Source organism: Archocentrus centrarchus, unplaced genomic scaffold (genome assembly GCF_007364275.1).
Source record: "Archocentrus centrarchus isolate MPI-CPG fArcCen1 unplaced genomic scaffold, fArcCen1 scaffold_54_ctg1, whole genome shotgun sequence".
Classification (NCBI taxonomy): domain Eukaryota; kingdom Metazoa; phylum Chordata; class Actinopteri; order Cichliformes; family Cichlidae; genus Archocentrus; species Archocentrus centrarchus.
The window spans coordinates 1,749,983-1,762,500 of NW_022060276.1; the positions used below are offsets into that span (position 1 = coordinate 1,749,983).

A 12,518-nucleotide genomic window follows, 5' to 3' on the forward strand; every position below is an offset into this window, starting at 1 on the left:
GGGTTGACTGTAGGGATGAACATGTCAGAAGAAAGAAGACATAATGCCAATTTATTAATTTATCAAACAGGAGCCTCAGTAGCAGGTGGAAGAACCATACACAGCCACAACTGCCTGTCACCTTCTTCCTCATGCTGATCCCCAGCTTGGTCACACACTGCCGGGTCAATCGTCCCATCCAATAACCGACGAAAATAAACTTCAATCTTCCCATCCAATAACCGACACTCAACAAGACTCAATAGCAAAGTAAGCTTTGGCACTGGAAAAGATTCAGCAAGTTTTTCATGGGCACAACCCACATACTCAACTCTGCTGCTCAAGCCACAATTTCCTTACAAATGTGGCTCCATTCAAGGGGAAATAAACAGGCTTTCCAGTGGTATAAGATTTACTGCCAAGAAGCACAACAAAGAAATAACCAACCAATAATCTTGTGCAAAGTTTATATAAGACAAAGATCATACAGCAGATTTAAGAAGAGCTGAATGTTCATAAACCTGAGTACATATTAAAACTCGTTAAATAAGAACAAAGCTCACTTTTACTTAAATCAACAGGAAAGCATGAACTTCTAAATAAAATTTATGCTTCATCATCTTCTTTCCTAGGACTCCCTGTTCTGGGATACCTCACATTCACTGTAGAGGCCTCTAAGTACTAATGTGATTAAAATGAGTGCAACATTTGTTGGTCTTCATGACCACACCACATTTGATAGCTACATTATACACACACATTTTTTGATTTGATGGAAGTCAAATTGTCAATAGTAAATAAAATTCACACAAAAGCATTATCAGGAATTACAGGAAACATTCACAATGACACATTAGCATATATTAAAAAACAACATTAAAATGACAAAGAATCCATACTCCTCCATGAGTGGTCCTTGTGTTTACCATTAACAGACACATTTTTCTATTACATTACAATTAATGATAGATTTCAATAATGATGATATGATTTAAAAACATGGACAACAAAATATACAGTCTGAGATACTGAGAATGTTAAGCCCTGTTTCATGATATTACATCAATAAACTGAATTTTAAGGTTAACAGTGAAATTGTTGATGACTTTCATCTATGCCTCCATTTCAGGCATCCTTCATATGAGACTCTTCTCCCGGTCACTCCTGTTTTTTGGAGCGGCCTCTGAATGTGTCCATGAGGTTGAAGGCTCCCAGGTACTGGCCCAGAAGAACAGCCTGCTTCATGGGGAGTACACTATGAAGAGAAACACAGCAAAGAAATAAATCACATGAAAGTGTTTCATTCTGTCTGTTTGTTTTGTTTTTACATGCTTGTCTCTCAGTATGATGTCATAAAATTCAGCTGCACCAGAAACTGCATCAGCCAAACAATTAGGCGACGTCCCTAATCCACTTTTCAGTTTGAACTTGAGTGGCACTCTTACTTGGTGTTGGCTATCACTGCAGTTTTGTATCACTTCCTGTTTCTGTTACAATGCACAGCTGCGTTTTGTGTGGCTAGTTTTATTACAAATCTTTGTAAAACAACTTATTTCATAGTGTAATCTTCATGTGTTTTATCCAAAGCACACTCTCTGCTGAGTCACCAGGAAATTATATTCATAGTGTTCAGTTATTATGTCTTTAGGGATTCACTAGCTTAGCAAAAAAAAGTAATGTCAGCGGTCTGCGGAGAAAGCAGCAGAGTCCCATAAAGAGGATTCTTTGAGTATGATAGCGAGACAGACAGAAGTGAGTGTCTTATTGTGAATGACGAAAACATGTGAGGAACACTTCTGTCAGGAAAAAACACCAACATCAGAGTCCAGCTGAGAAGAACACAACAGCTACAGAAACCGCTCTGATGCTACGACCTAACCTGACGTTCACCTCTGAAGAAATGTGACTACTTGTTGGGTCCACGCAGCCCACAACTCTTTGATTAACCTGTTCAGTCCTTGTGTGTTTTCAGCTACATTTATCAGTCAGAATAATTATCACAAATAATAATCAACGCATCAATACAAGGACTCACAAATGTCAGCAAATTCCTGGAGGGAGCTGCTGAAACTGTCGGGATGGATGTGAAGGAATGAAGAAAGTCAACAAACAGGGACAAAAAAGTTTGCAGCCAAAAAACTGAGCACAAAGAGCGAGGACTAAAAGAAGTCCCAGCCAGCACCGCATATAAAACACCAGCACACAACCACAAGGTAATGAACACACACAATCCAGCTACACAAGCAGAAATGCGGACATGAGGTCGACAACTTCATTGTGTACAAAGACCCTGCAGGTCTAATTAGACCATCTAACAAAGCTAGCTCCAAAACAGAAGCAGCATCAGGTGGTGAGAACATCAGGATGCAGATGGATTTGACCTTTGACTCCTTCAAAGAGTTTGTTTTTGTCAAACATCACATGTAGCTGTTGTTAATCTGCTGCACTGATGCTGAAGTTTGTTGTAGAGTCTGTTGATGTTCATGTGTCTTTAGTATTACACACATTTAGCCTGTAGTGCTGCTGTCTTGTGAACAGTTGGTTGTTGAATATATTTCTTTAAACTCTATCATTTGTTGAGTTTTTATTACACAATAGTCACTCTTGCACAAAGTATGAAAAACTAAAACTAAGCATGAAACCAAAAATAAAAACTAATAAAAACAAGCAAAACCGCTCTGAAAACTAATTAAAACTAACTGAATTAGACAAAAAGTAAAAACAAACTAAAACTAAATGATAATGTAAAATCCAAAACTATAATAACCCTGAATACAACTAGTATTCCTTATGTTACTTGAGGAACTTAAGGCAGTGGTGAGTACAACATAGTAACTTGGCAGTGAGTTTATATTGCTGAGAATTGCTCTCATATACAGACAAACATCAAGTCAACTCCCGCGGCTAAGTGCATCACTAAGCTAGCAACCACAATGCCCACATGAAGCCACTGAGAGAGCAAAAGAGAATTTGCTTATAGATAATCTGCATGAATGAAGACAAACCCAAAATCTCTCTCGTGGATTCTGAGCTCCCTCCTTCCCACCACACTGATTATAACGCCATCAAAACCACCTGCTGCAAAGAAATCGAAGTCACAGTGCTCCCTGGACAAGGACGACCAAGGCATTGTGCAGAAAATAGTTGATATCTTAGACACCAGATTAGACAGTCTGGAAAAAAATATTACTTTGCCTGTGCTCTGAGAAGTAAAAGAGATGCTAATACAAGCGGATGCTCGAGCCCGCGAGACGGAGAAAAAAAGTCACAATGATGGAACAGCGAGTCGCATATTTAAACTGCCTCTAACACCTTTCCTCTCTCAGGTACTTTAATGGGGGATATTAATATGACATTTGATCACAATCTGGACTGTTGCCCTTCACAGAACTCTACTGCAGTTAATGAAAACCTAAAACTACTCATGCAAAAGTTTAATCTAATGGATGTGTGGAAATACCATCCTCCAAACACTAATGGAATAATAGGAATTCCACCAGGAAGTCACGGCTTGACTTTTGTTGGTCTCTGATAACACTGATCATAGCGCAGTCTCCATATTTATCCCCTTACATGTTGTCACTTCTAAGACACGAGTTCTTATTGGAAGCTGAACAATTCACTTCTAAAACATGAGATCGTTCAATCAGGCATAAAGAGGATAAAAGCAGAATTTTGGAACAAAGCGAGAACCGAGCATGCTTTTGGTAGCAACTGGAAACTTTTCAATTTAAGGCTGCCCAGTATTTGAGGAACTATGGCAGCATTTTTATGAAAGATCAGAGTGTAAGAAGATCTCTAATATAATACTTCTGTCCCAGAAAATCTGCTGATCTGTCAGAACAAGAATGACTAGAACTGATTTCAGAACAAAATCAACTAAATGAAATTTACTTCTGTAACGCTAAAGGTGCTTTCATAAGGTCAAGGAAGAAATGGACTGAAGAAGGAGAACAGAACTCAGCCTATTTCTTTAACCTGGAAAGACATCAAGGAAAGCTGAATTTAATCCAACAGCTCAACATTGATGAGGCTGTTGCAGACAATGATGATCTGAATTTGAGTAATGTGTGGAATCCTCCTCGCTGACAAACACAGTGAGGGAGGAGTCTTATAGCTCATTCATAGATATCATCATGCCAAGCATTACTTGTTGAAACTTAAAGATATTTGTGTGAACTGTTCTCTGCGTGAACCTGAAACTGTAACACTCCTCTTCTGGCAATGTCACTCTACTGCCACCTTCTGGTCAGATGTAATCCATTATGTTAAATGAAGACTGGTTGGAGAAATGTATTGTTTGGTTTCCAGAATGTCAAAAGTCAAAAATAAAAAGAATTATACACCATAAATCTGATAGGGAAATATATACATAAAGCAAAATTTAGTCACTCAGATCCTCTTTTTTTAACATTTCAAAAGGAAACTGAACAACCCATGGAAAGCATCTCATTTTCAGTTAATAAGAAAGCGATTAAAACTTATAATTTGTGCTCCTTATTTGATAGATTTGCTTGTAAACCCCCCGGGCTAATGTTATCTTTTTCTGATCGAAAGTATATTAATAACTGTGTATGTTGACTATTTTTCAAAAAAGTCGTTATAAAAAACAAACTGAGACTCCTCCTCCTCCTATCTACTCTCCACTATAAACACCAGCAGATGGCGCTTTCTTCACAAAAACTTTGACTTGTATAGTTTCAAATTGGTTTGATAGGTTTATATTTTCTGTAACCACAAATTTGGACCACCCTCATTCATGCACTAGGATTTTATTTATGGATTTCTCCTTTAACACAGTCAATGTAAACACTCTGCTTAACTGTCTCACTGAACTACCAATCAGCTATACACTGGTTAAATGGATCAGAGGGTTTTTACAGGACAACCACAACATGTAATAGTTAAATCTGTACAAATCCACTAACACAGAGGTTCCACAGGGCTGTGTTTTATTTTCTGTTTACACAGACCGTGGATAATATGGATTCTCAAATATGCAGATGATATGGCCTTGGTGGCTCATGTGACTGATTCTAACAGCTTAGCAGCACATCATCAACAGGTGGACACACTTGTCACTCCTTAGAGCTGAATGTTTCAAAACTAAGGAGCTGTGCAGCTGTAGGAGAGGGACACCTGATGATGTGGTCTCAGCATTACTTCAACCAGTGGAGTTTAAAGGGCAGTTGAACACTGTCTTTTAGGTCTTTAAAAGTTATTCTCTGACACTGGCTGTTTGAAAAAGCTGGTTTAATCTAGTCCTTGTACGGGGGGTCGCGGTTGGTTGGCTGGTTGTGGCTCAGGAGGTAGAGAGGGTCACCTACAAATCGGAAGGTTGGCGGCTCGATTCCTGGCTGCTCTGGGCTGCATGCCAATGTATCCTTGGGCAAGATACTGAACCCCAAGTTGCTCTCTGACGTAAGCGCTGGAGTGTGAATGTGTGTGAATGTTAGACAAGAAAAGCACTTAGCTTAGTTACTCATGGAAGTGCTTGTCTGAATGGGTGAATACAAACGTATTAGCTCTAGAACTAGACCATTTCCAGCTTTCCAAATAAATGAACAGTCACAGCAGCAGCATCACAATCATGCTGCTGACCATCAGCATTACTCCACTCACCGAGGTGCCTGTTGCTAAACGTAGTTTAGCTCCTCTGCTCCACCCTGAAAGCAACCAAATGCAACAACAGACACACGTTCTGTAAAAGTGTCCAGCTGAATATGGCAGTACTTATTTATGCATTTATTTATTTATAGATGCAAAAACTGCATATGCTGACAGTAAGAGAGCTATCATTAGCATTGCAGCAGATTCTTCTGTGGTAGGTTAGGAGCTCTCCTGTTTTCACCTCTCAGTGTGTGAAAGAAAACACGTCCTGCAGATGAGAAGCACCTCATCACCCCATCTCTGTGCATACCTGTCAAGTTTTGTATTTAAAAATACGGGAAAATTTCCGCTGCTGAAAACGGAGGTCACTATATGACATCATTGCCTAATTTGCATAATTGTTCAGTTGGATACTGTAGTTGCAATCGAGGCTGCAGGACAGAGGAAAAACATCTTTGGAGAGACAAAAAGTGAAGAAAAAAAAAACAAATATGTTCAGAACTACAAATAAACTTTATGAAATAACTTAACTTTAATGCTTTGCCTAGACCCACATTACATAGATCAGTTTTGTCCCATATTGTTTAATGTTAGAATATCAATTTTAATGAAAACACTGTGGGGTGAGACTGCTAGCTACATTCAACCCTCCTCCTTTATCTGAGCCACTGTTGCCAACTTGTGTAAGAAAACTCGCTGTCGGCTGTCTCAAGGGTTTACGTACACAGAACATGGTGACAGCGGAGGATTTCGCTGTCGCTATATCGCTTTAAGGGGCTGCTAAACCAAACCGGAAACACGTCACCGAATTCTGTGAAAAGGGCGCACTGAGGTCCAGTTGTTTTTACGGGGTTGTTCCGGCTGTCGGCGCTAACCTAGTGATAGTGACAATTCAGTTTGGAGCGGCACAGGAATGCTTTAAAAAAACTGAAAATTGAAAACTGAAAATACAGGAAAAATATGGGAAAATAAAAATATGGGATGACGCCGGGACAGAGGGGTAAAATACGGGAATTTCCCGGCCAAAACGGGAGACTTGACAGGTATGATCCTGTGTGTTTGTAGAAATTTCTGAGTCAATGTTAAAATCTGTTTTTTGAAAAGGATGGAAACCAGAGTAATAAAACTGGTGTTAAGACATGATAAATGGACTAGTTCTTATATAGCGCTTTTCTACTCCAGCTGAGTGCTCAAAGCGCTTATACAGCACATTTGTATTCACCCATTCATACAAGCACTTCCCTCTACAGCTAAGTGCAGTGGCGGTCCTAGACTGTTTGGCGCCCTGGGCGAGCATCCCTGCTGTCCAGGTGTGATATATATTTAAATATACACAGCTTTGGGTAAGTTGTTAAAATTTTGGGGTTCAAAGCACTTAGGGGAGTGGTGGCCTAGGGGAGAAGAAGAGGGTTCATCACTGAGAGGACCCTGGTTCAAATCCTCGGGCTGGCATCACTGTGGGTCCCTGAGCAAGCCCACCCCCCCAGGTTGCTCCCCGGGCGCCCCTTGGCTGCCCCCTGCTCCATGCTGTGCTGTGTGTACTTCATACTCCATGTGTGTGATGGGTTAAATGCAGAGAATGAATCTCACTGCATGTATATGTATGTGACAAATAAAGCTCTTTCTTCTTCTTATACAACACGTTTACATTCACCCATGCACTCCCATTCATACAAGCACTTCCATTTTTATGAAGCTAAGTGCTTTTAATTACATTCACACGCATTCATACTCCGACAGAACGGTCGGAGAGCAACTTGGGGTTAAGTATCTTGCCCAAGGATACATTGGCATGTAGCCCAGAGTAGCCAGGATTCGCACCGCTGACCTTCCGATCAGTAGGTGACCTGCTCTACCTACTGAGCTACAGTTTTGAATTGTAAAATCATATAGATATATGATTTTATAATTATATAGATATATCTATATAATTTTCCAGCCCAATGTGTTCACAAGCTGCCCAATCTGGCAACACTGCGCCATCCACCAACGTTTCTCTGAACCGTCTACATTCGTATTTGTGTTATTTTTTTCATCAGGATTCAGGTTCACACAAATACTGTGAATTAATGACCATATTTCCAGTATTATAAATGAAATGTGCTTTGTGTTCTATCAGTTGTGTGCATCTAATTTTATTAGATGCACAGATTCATTCTATACGGAACCCAAGGGACATGGGGAAAAAACATGGGAGGAAAAAGAAAAAGAGGCAGTTCTGCAAGATCTCGAAAAACTTTTCAATATTAGTACATACGTTTCACGTTAATCTTGATATGGCAGTGTCAGTGAGGATGAAAGATTTGGCGAGAGACTGCGAGCAAAAGTCGCCTTTATTTATAATTCAGCGGTTCCTGTTGGCCGTAACCACGCCAACAGGCATGAATGTCTCCCTCTCTTTCATTCATTCATGCCTGTACAGTTTTGGCGTGGTGGCCTTCGGGAGGTTTCCCGAACAGGTCAGAATATTTTTTGCCTGTTGTACGATAAAAGGCCTCTCCAAACCAAGCTCCCGGGCTGAATTTCAGCCCACCTCTGTTTATGCCTGTACAGTTTTGGAGTGCTTACGGCCAACAGTAACCGCTGAATTATAAATTAAATGCGACTTTTGCTGGCAACCTCTCGCCAATTCTTTCAACCTCCTCAGGGGCGCTGCCGTATCAAAATTAACACGGAAAAGCATTCGAGATCTCGCAAAAGTTTTTAATATAAGGACATGCGCTTCTGCGTTAATCTTGTTACAAACACATACAGCGCTGCCCCGCCCCCTTCTCCTCTCCGCTGTCTGTCAGACCATGGCACAATTCACCACACAGCAGGCAGAGGGTGCGATCGCAATGCGTTGGGGGTGGGGATGGGGTGGGGGGTCATGCCGCCCTAGATGAAAAGCCCGTATCGCCCATATCAGAAACCGCCACTGGCTAAGTGCTTACTACCTAACATTCACACACTTTCATAGTCTGATGGTTGCATCAGAGCACAACTTGGGGTTAAGCATCTTGCCCAAGGATACTTTAGCATGCTCTACCTCCTCAGCCACAGCCACCCAAAGATTTGTATGGGACAAATCTTTGGGTCTCTCCCCTTCGTTGGAAGCACTGTGAGGATCATGTTCTTTGATTTCTCCAGTGCTTTTAACACCATCCAGCCAGGACTTCTGAGAGACAAGCTGGAACTGTCAGGAGTGGACCACCACATCTCCGAGTGGATACTGGACTACCTCACTGACCGCCCACAGTACGTGAGGACACAGGGCTATGTCTCTGACAGGCTGGTCTGCAGTACGGGGGCCCCACAGGGAACTGTGCTGGCACTGTTCCTCTTCACTGCAGACTTCTCCATCAACTCCCCACGCTGCCATCTGCAGAAGTTCTCTGACGACTCTGAGTCATCCTCACCTGTGATGAGGCCAACTATGGCAGAGTACAGACAGTGGACTCAGGACTTTGTGGACTGGTGCCAGCGGAACCACCTCCTGATCAACGCTGCTAAAACCAAGGAGCTCGTGGTGGATTTCCACAGGTGCAGACCCACCACACGGACACCGGTGAACATCCAGAGAGTGGACATTGAGATACTGGACTCTTATAAGTACCTGGGTGTTCACCTGAACAATAAACTGGACTGGACTCATAACACTGATGCGCTCTACAGGAAGGGTCAGAGCAGACTCTACCTGCTGAGAAGGCTGAGGTCTTTTGGAGTGCAGGGGACACTCCTGAAGACCTTCTATGACTCTGTAGTAGCATCAGCCATCTTCTATGCAGCAGTATGTTGGAGCAGCAGCTTATCTGCAGCTGAGAGGAAGCGGTTAGATAAGCTCATCAGGAAAGCCAGCTCTGTCCTAGGATGTCCTCTCGACTCAGTGCAGGTGGTGGGAGACAGAAGGACTCTGACCAAAATAACATCACTGATGGACAAGGTCTCCCACCCCATGCATGAAACTGTTGCTGAGCTGGAGAGCTCCTTCAGTGACAGACTGCTGCATCCTAAATGCACAAAGGAGCGTTACCGCAGATCCTTCCTCCCAGCAGCTGTAAGACTTTAGAACCATCACTGCTCCCAACAAAAACCACAATAGCCTACACAATGTAGGATAATATATAATATACTGTAAATAGTCCGGCCTGTTAAGGTTCAACACACAGGCACATCATGTACATTGTATATAGTGTTATTATTATTAGTAGTATTGTTATTATTATTAGTATTAAGGTTAATCTTGTTTGTTGATTTTATATATATATATATTCTTTTCTTAATAGTGTAAATTATTATATTTATATTTATAATAACTGCGGCTGCTGTTACACCCAAATTTCCCCTCTGTGGGACAATAAAGGCTGTTTCTTCTTCTAAAGTAGCTTTTAACCGAGTCCATGCCATAAATGCTTAAAGCAGAGCTCCACGTATTCCTGCCATACTTCTTTAGAGCAAAGTACACATGCACATACAGCATTGTTGCACAATCCCACTGCTCTATCTTATCACATCTAAATGCACCGTTCAGTGACAGAACTCAGCAATAATCAAGTCACATTTAAAGGGGACATATCCACTTTTTTAGCCCTTAAATACATTTTGTTGTGTACTTTGAGTATGTAGGAGTGCAGAAAATTTAAACGTATTCTCTCCCGGTGCTGTGTAGATACCTTTATATTCTTTTTGGGTCATATTTTTCAGTTTGTTCAGTTTTCTCTATTCCCTATTACGTTTTCTTTCCTCTTACATCACAGAAACCAACTGGAGAAACCAAACAGCCTCTTCACAAACACACAACATAGAAGAGCCACCTCGACAGGACAAGACTGTACATCTGCATCTGAAGGTCAAAGGTCACTCTTTGAGGATGCCAGTGTTCACATTTTGGATCGGAAAGACAGATGGTTTGAAAGAGGAGTAAAATAAGCACGTTTGTCCACTGGGGTTTAAATGCCTGGGTCTGTCCACCTTTGGTTTGAGCACTGAAGAAGCCTTTGGGATGAGAGGAGGAACGTCTTCAAGAAACAAAGAGGAGTCCAGTCACCTTTTTTCAAGCTCCAGAGACATTAACACCAAAGTTATTATTGTTAACACAAATGAACAAAATAACAAAAACTGAAATAAATTTTAAAAAGTAATTCAAAGGAAAAAAACGAACTGAAACTGTATTGTGCGTTTCCAAAACTAAAACAAACTGAAATAACAGCTAAAATGCCCTTTGTTTTTGTGTTTGTCAGTTTATTTAAAAGCCTTGTGGATTGATGTGAAATCATTTTTTGCTCACTGTGCCAGTGTGAAAAATAATGGCAACAGCAAAAGTTGGTAGAAAGCAAGTACGATAGTGAGACAGATAGAAGCGAGTGTCTTGTTGTGGATGATGGCAAAATGTGTGGAACACTTCCCAAGCAGGAAAAAACACTCCCACCTCAAAGTCCACCTGAGTAATGCACAAGGCGGCTATGGAAACCCCTCTGAGCCGACGCAGTAACCTACGACATAATGTGACGCGCACCTCCTGAGAAATGTAACCACGTGTCGGGTCCACACAGCCATTGTGGTTTGACCTGCTCACCACTGCAGAGTTCTCCCGTGAATCTCTGGCTACTTTTTGCCGCAGTTTTTCAATTTATCAGTCAAAGAAAAACAATCAGGAATAATAATCGAAGCATTAATATAAGGACTCACAAATGGCAGCAAATTCCTGGAGGGAGACTGCTGAAAACACAGGCAAACAAGCACAAGTTAATTAACACACATAATACAGCTACACAAACATAAATGCAGCAACGACGTTGGCCACTTATGTAGGTTGCATACAGCTGCCCCGCAAAGTCTAATTAATGAGCCACTAACCAAACTCGGTCTCTGAGCAGCTCCGTCAGAGAACATTGCAATTACAAACATACACAATCTTGAAAAGCTGCTATTTTGTGTTTTCAGTTTGTTTCTGTCCAACACTCGCTGCGTTCTGATGTTATACACCACATGTAGGTGTTATTAATCAACTGCACTGATGCTGAACTATATAGTAGAGTTTATGTCTCATGATGTTCGCGTGTCTAAGATATTACAAACAATTGGCACATAGTGCTGCTGTCTTGTGAACAGCTGGTTGTTGAATACGATTTTTTAACAGTATCTTTTGTTGAGTTCTTATTGCACAATAGTTTGTGTTGGATAAATTCTAAACCTTAGCAAAAACTAAGAGCACACGATCAGTCCAGTAAAAAGGAAGAGAGACGGTCACAGTTGGCCCGGGCAGTCGTAAGCACTCTACTGAATGTCTCTCTAAGCTCCATATTTATACACACAGAAAGCACATGACAGGAAGTGTGTGTGAGAAAGAGGAAGCAGCGTAAACACTGTGACGTCTGTAAGGTTCTGCATTGGTGCATGCAGACAAATAATGAAACCAGACATGGAAGAGGATGAAAATCAGACATATTCCTAACACCTTTGGTCAATTCTCAGTAACAAGGTACACAAATCTGAAAGTCAGATAAAGGTCAGAGAGCGACATCAGGACTGTGGTTAACTTATATATATATAACTATATATATACATATACATATACATATATATATATACATATATATCAGAATCAGAATCAGAATCTTTATTGTCATTGTACACAGAAGTTGCACAACGAAATTTAAAATGCATTCCTTTCTAGGTGCCTCAGACAATAAATAATAAAATAATAAAAATATGAGTGATAAAAATGATTACTAAAATACAGTGCACAATAGTAAATTAAATTAACAGACGAATCTAGCCCCAATACACACACCAACGCACGCACACAGTCAGCACTACCACCCCACATCACTGTCCAAACCACACAGAGTTCAGTTCAATGATAGCCCTGGCATAAAAGCTGTTCCTCAGTCTGTTTGTTCTGGCCTTCATTGTCCTGAAACGTCTGCCTGATGGCAGTAGCTGAAACA

General features: G+C 41.0%; 1 protein-coding gene across 1 annotated transcript in view; it reads right to left on the reverse strand.

Moving 5' to 3' along the window:
- Nucleotides 1–429: 429 nt before the first annotated feature.
- Nucleotides 430–12,518, reverse strand: part of LOC115777472 (epidermal retinol dehydrogenase 2) — an 85,430-nt gene continuing 73,341 nt past the window's right edge. The window contains exon 7 of the mRNA XM_030725379.1: nucleotides 430–1,234. Coding sequence (XP_030581239.1) covers nucleotides 1,138–1,234 — 97 coding nt within the window. The 3' untranslated portion in view covers nucleotides 430–1,137. The remainder of the gene's footprint in view (nucleotides 1,235–12,518) is intronic.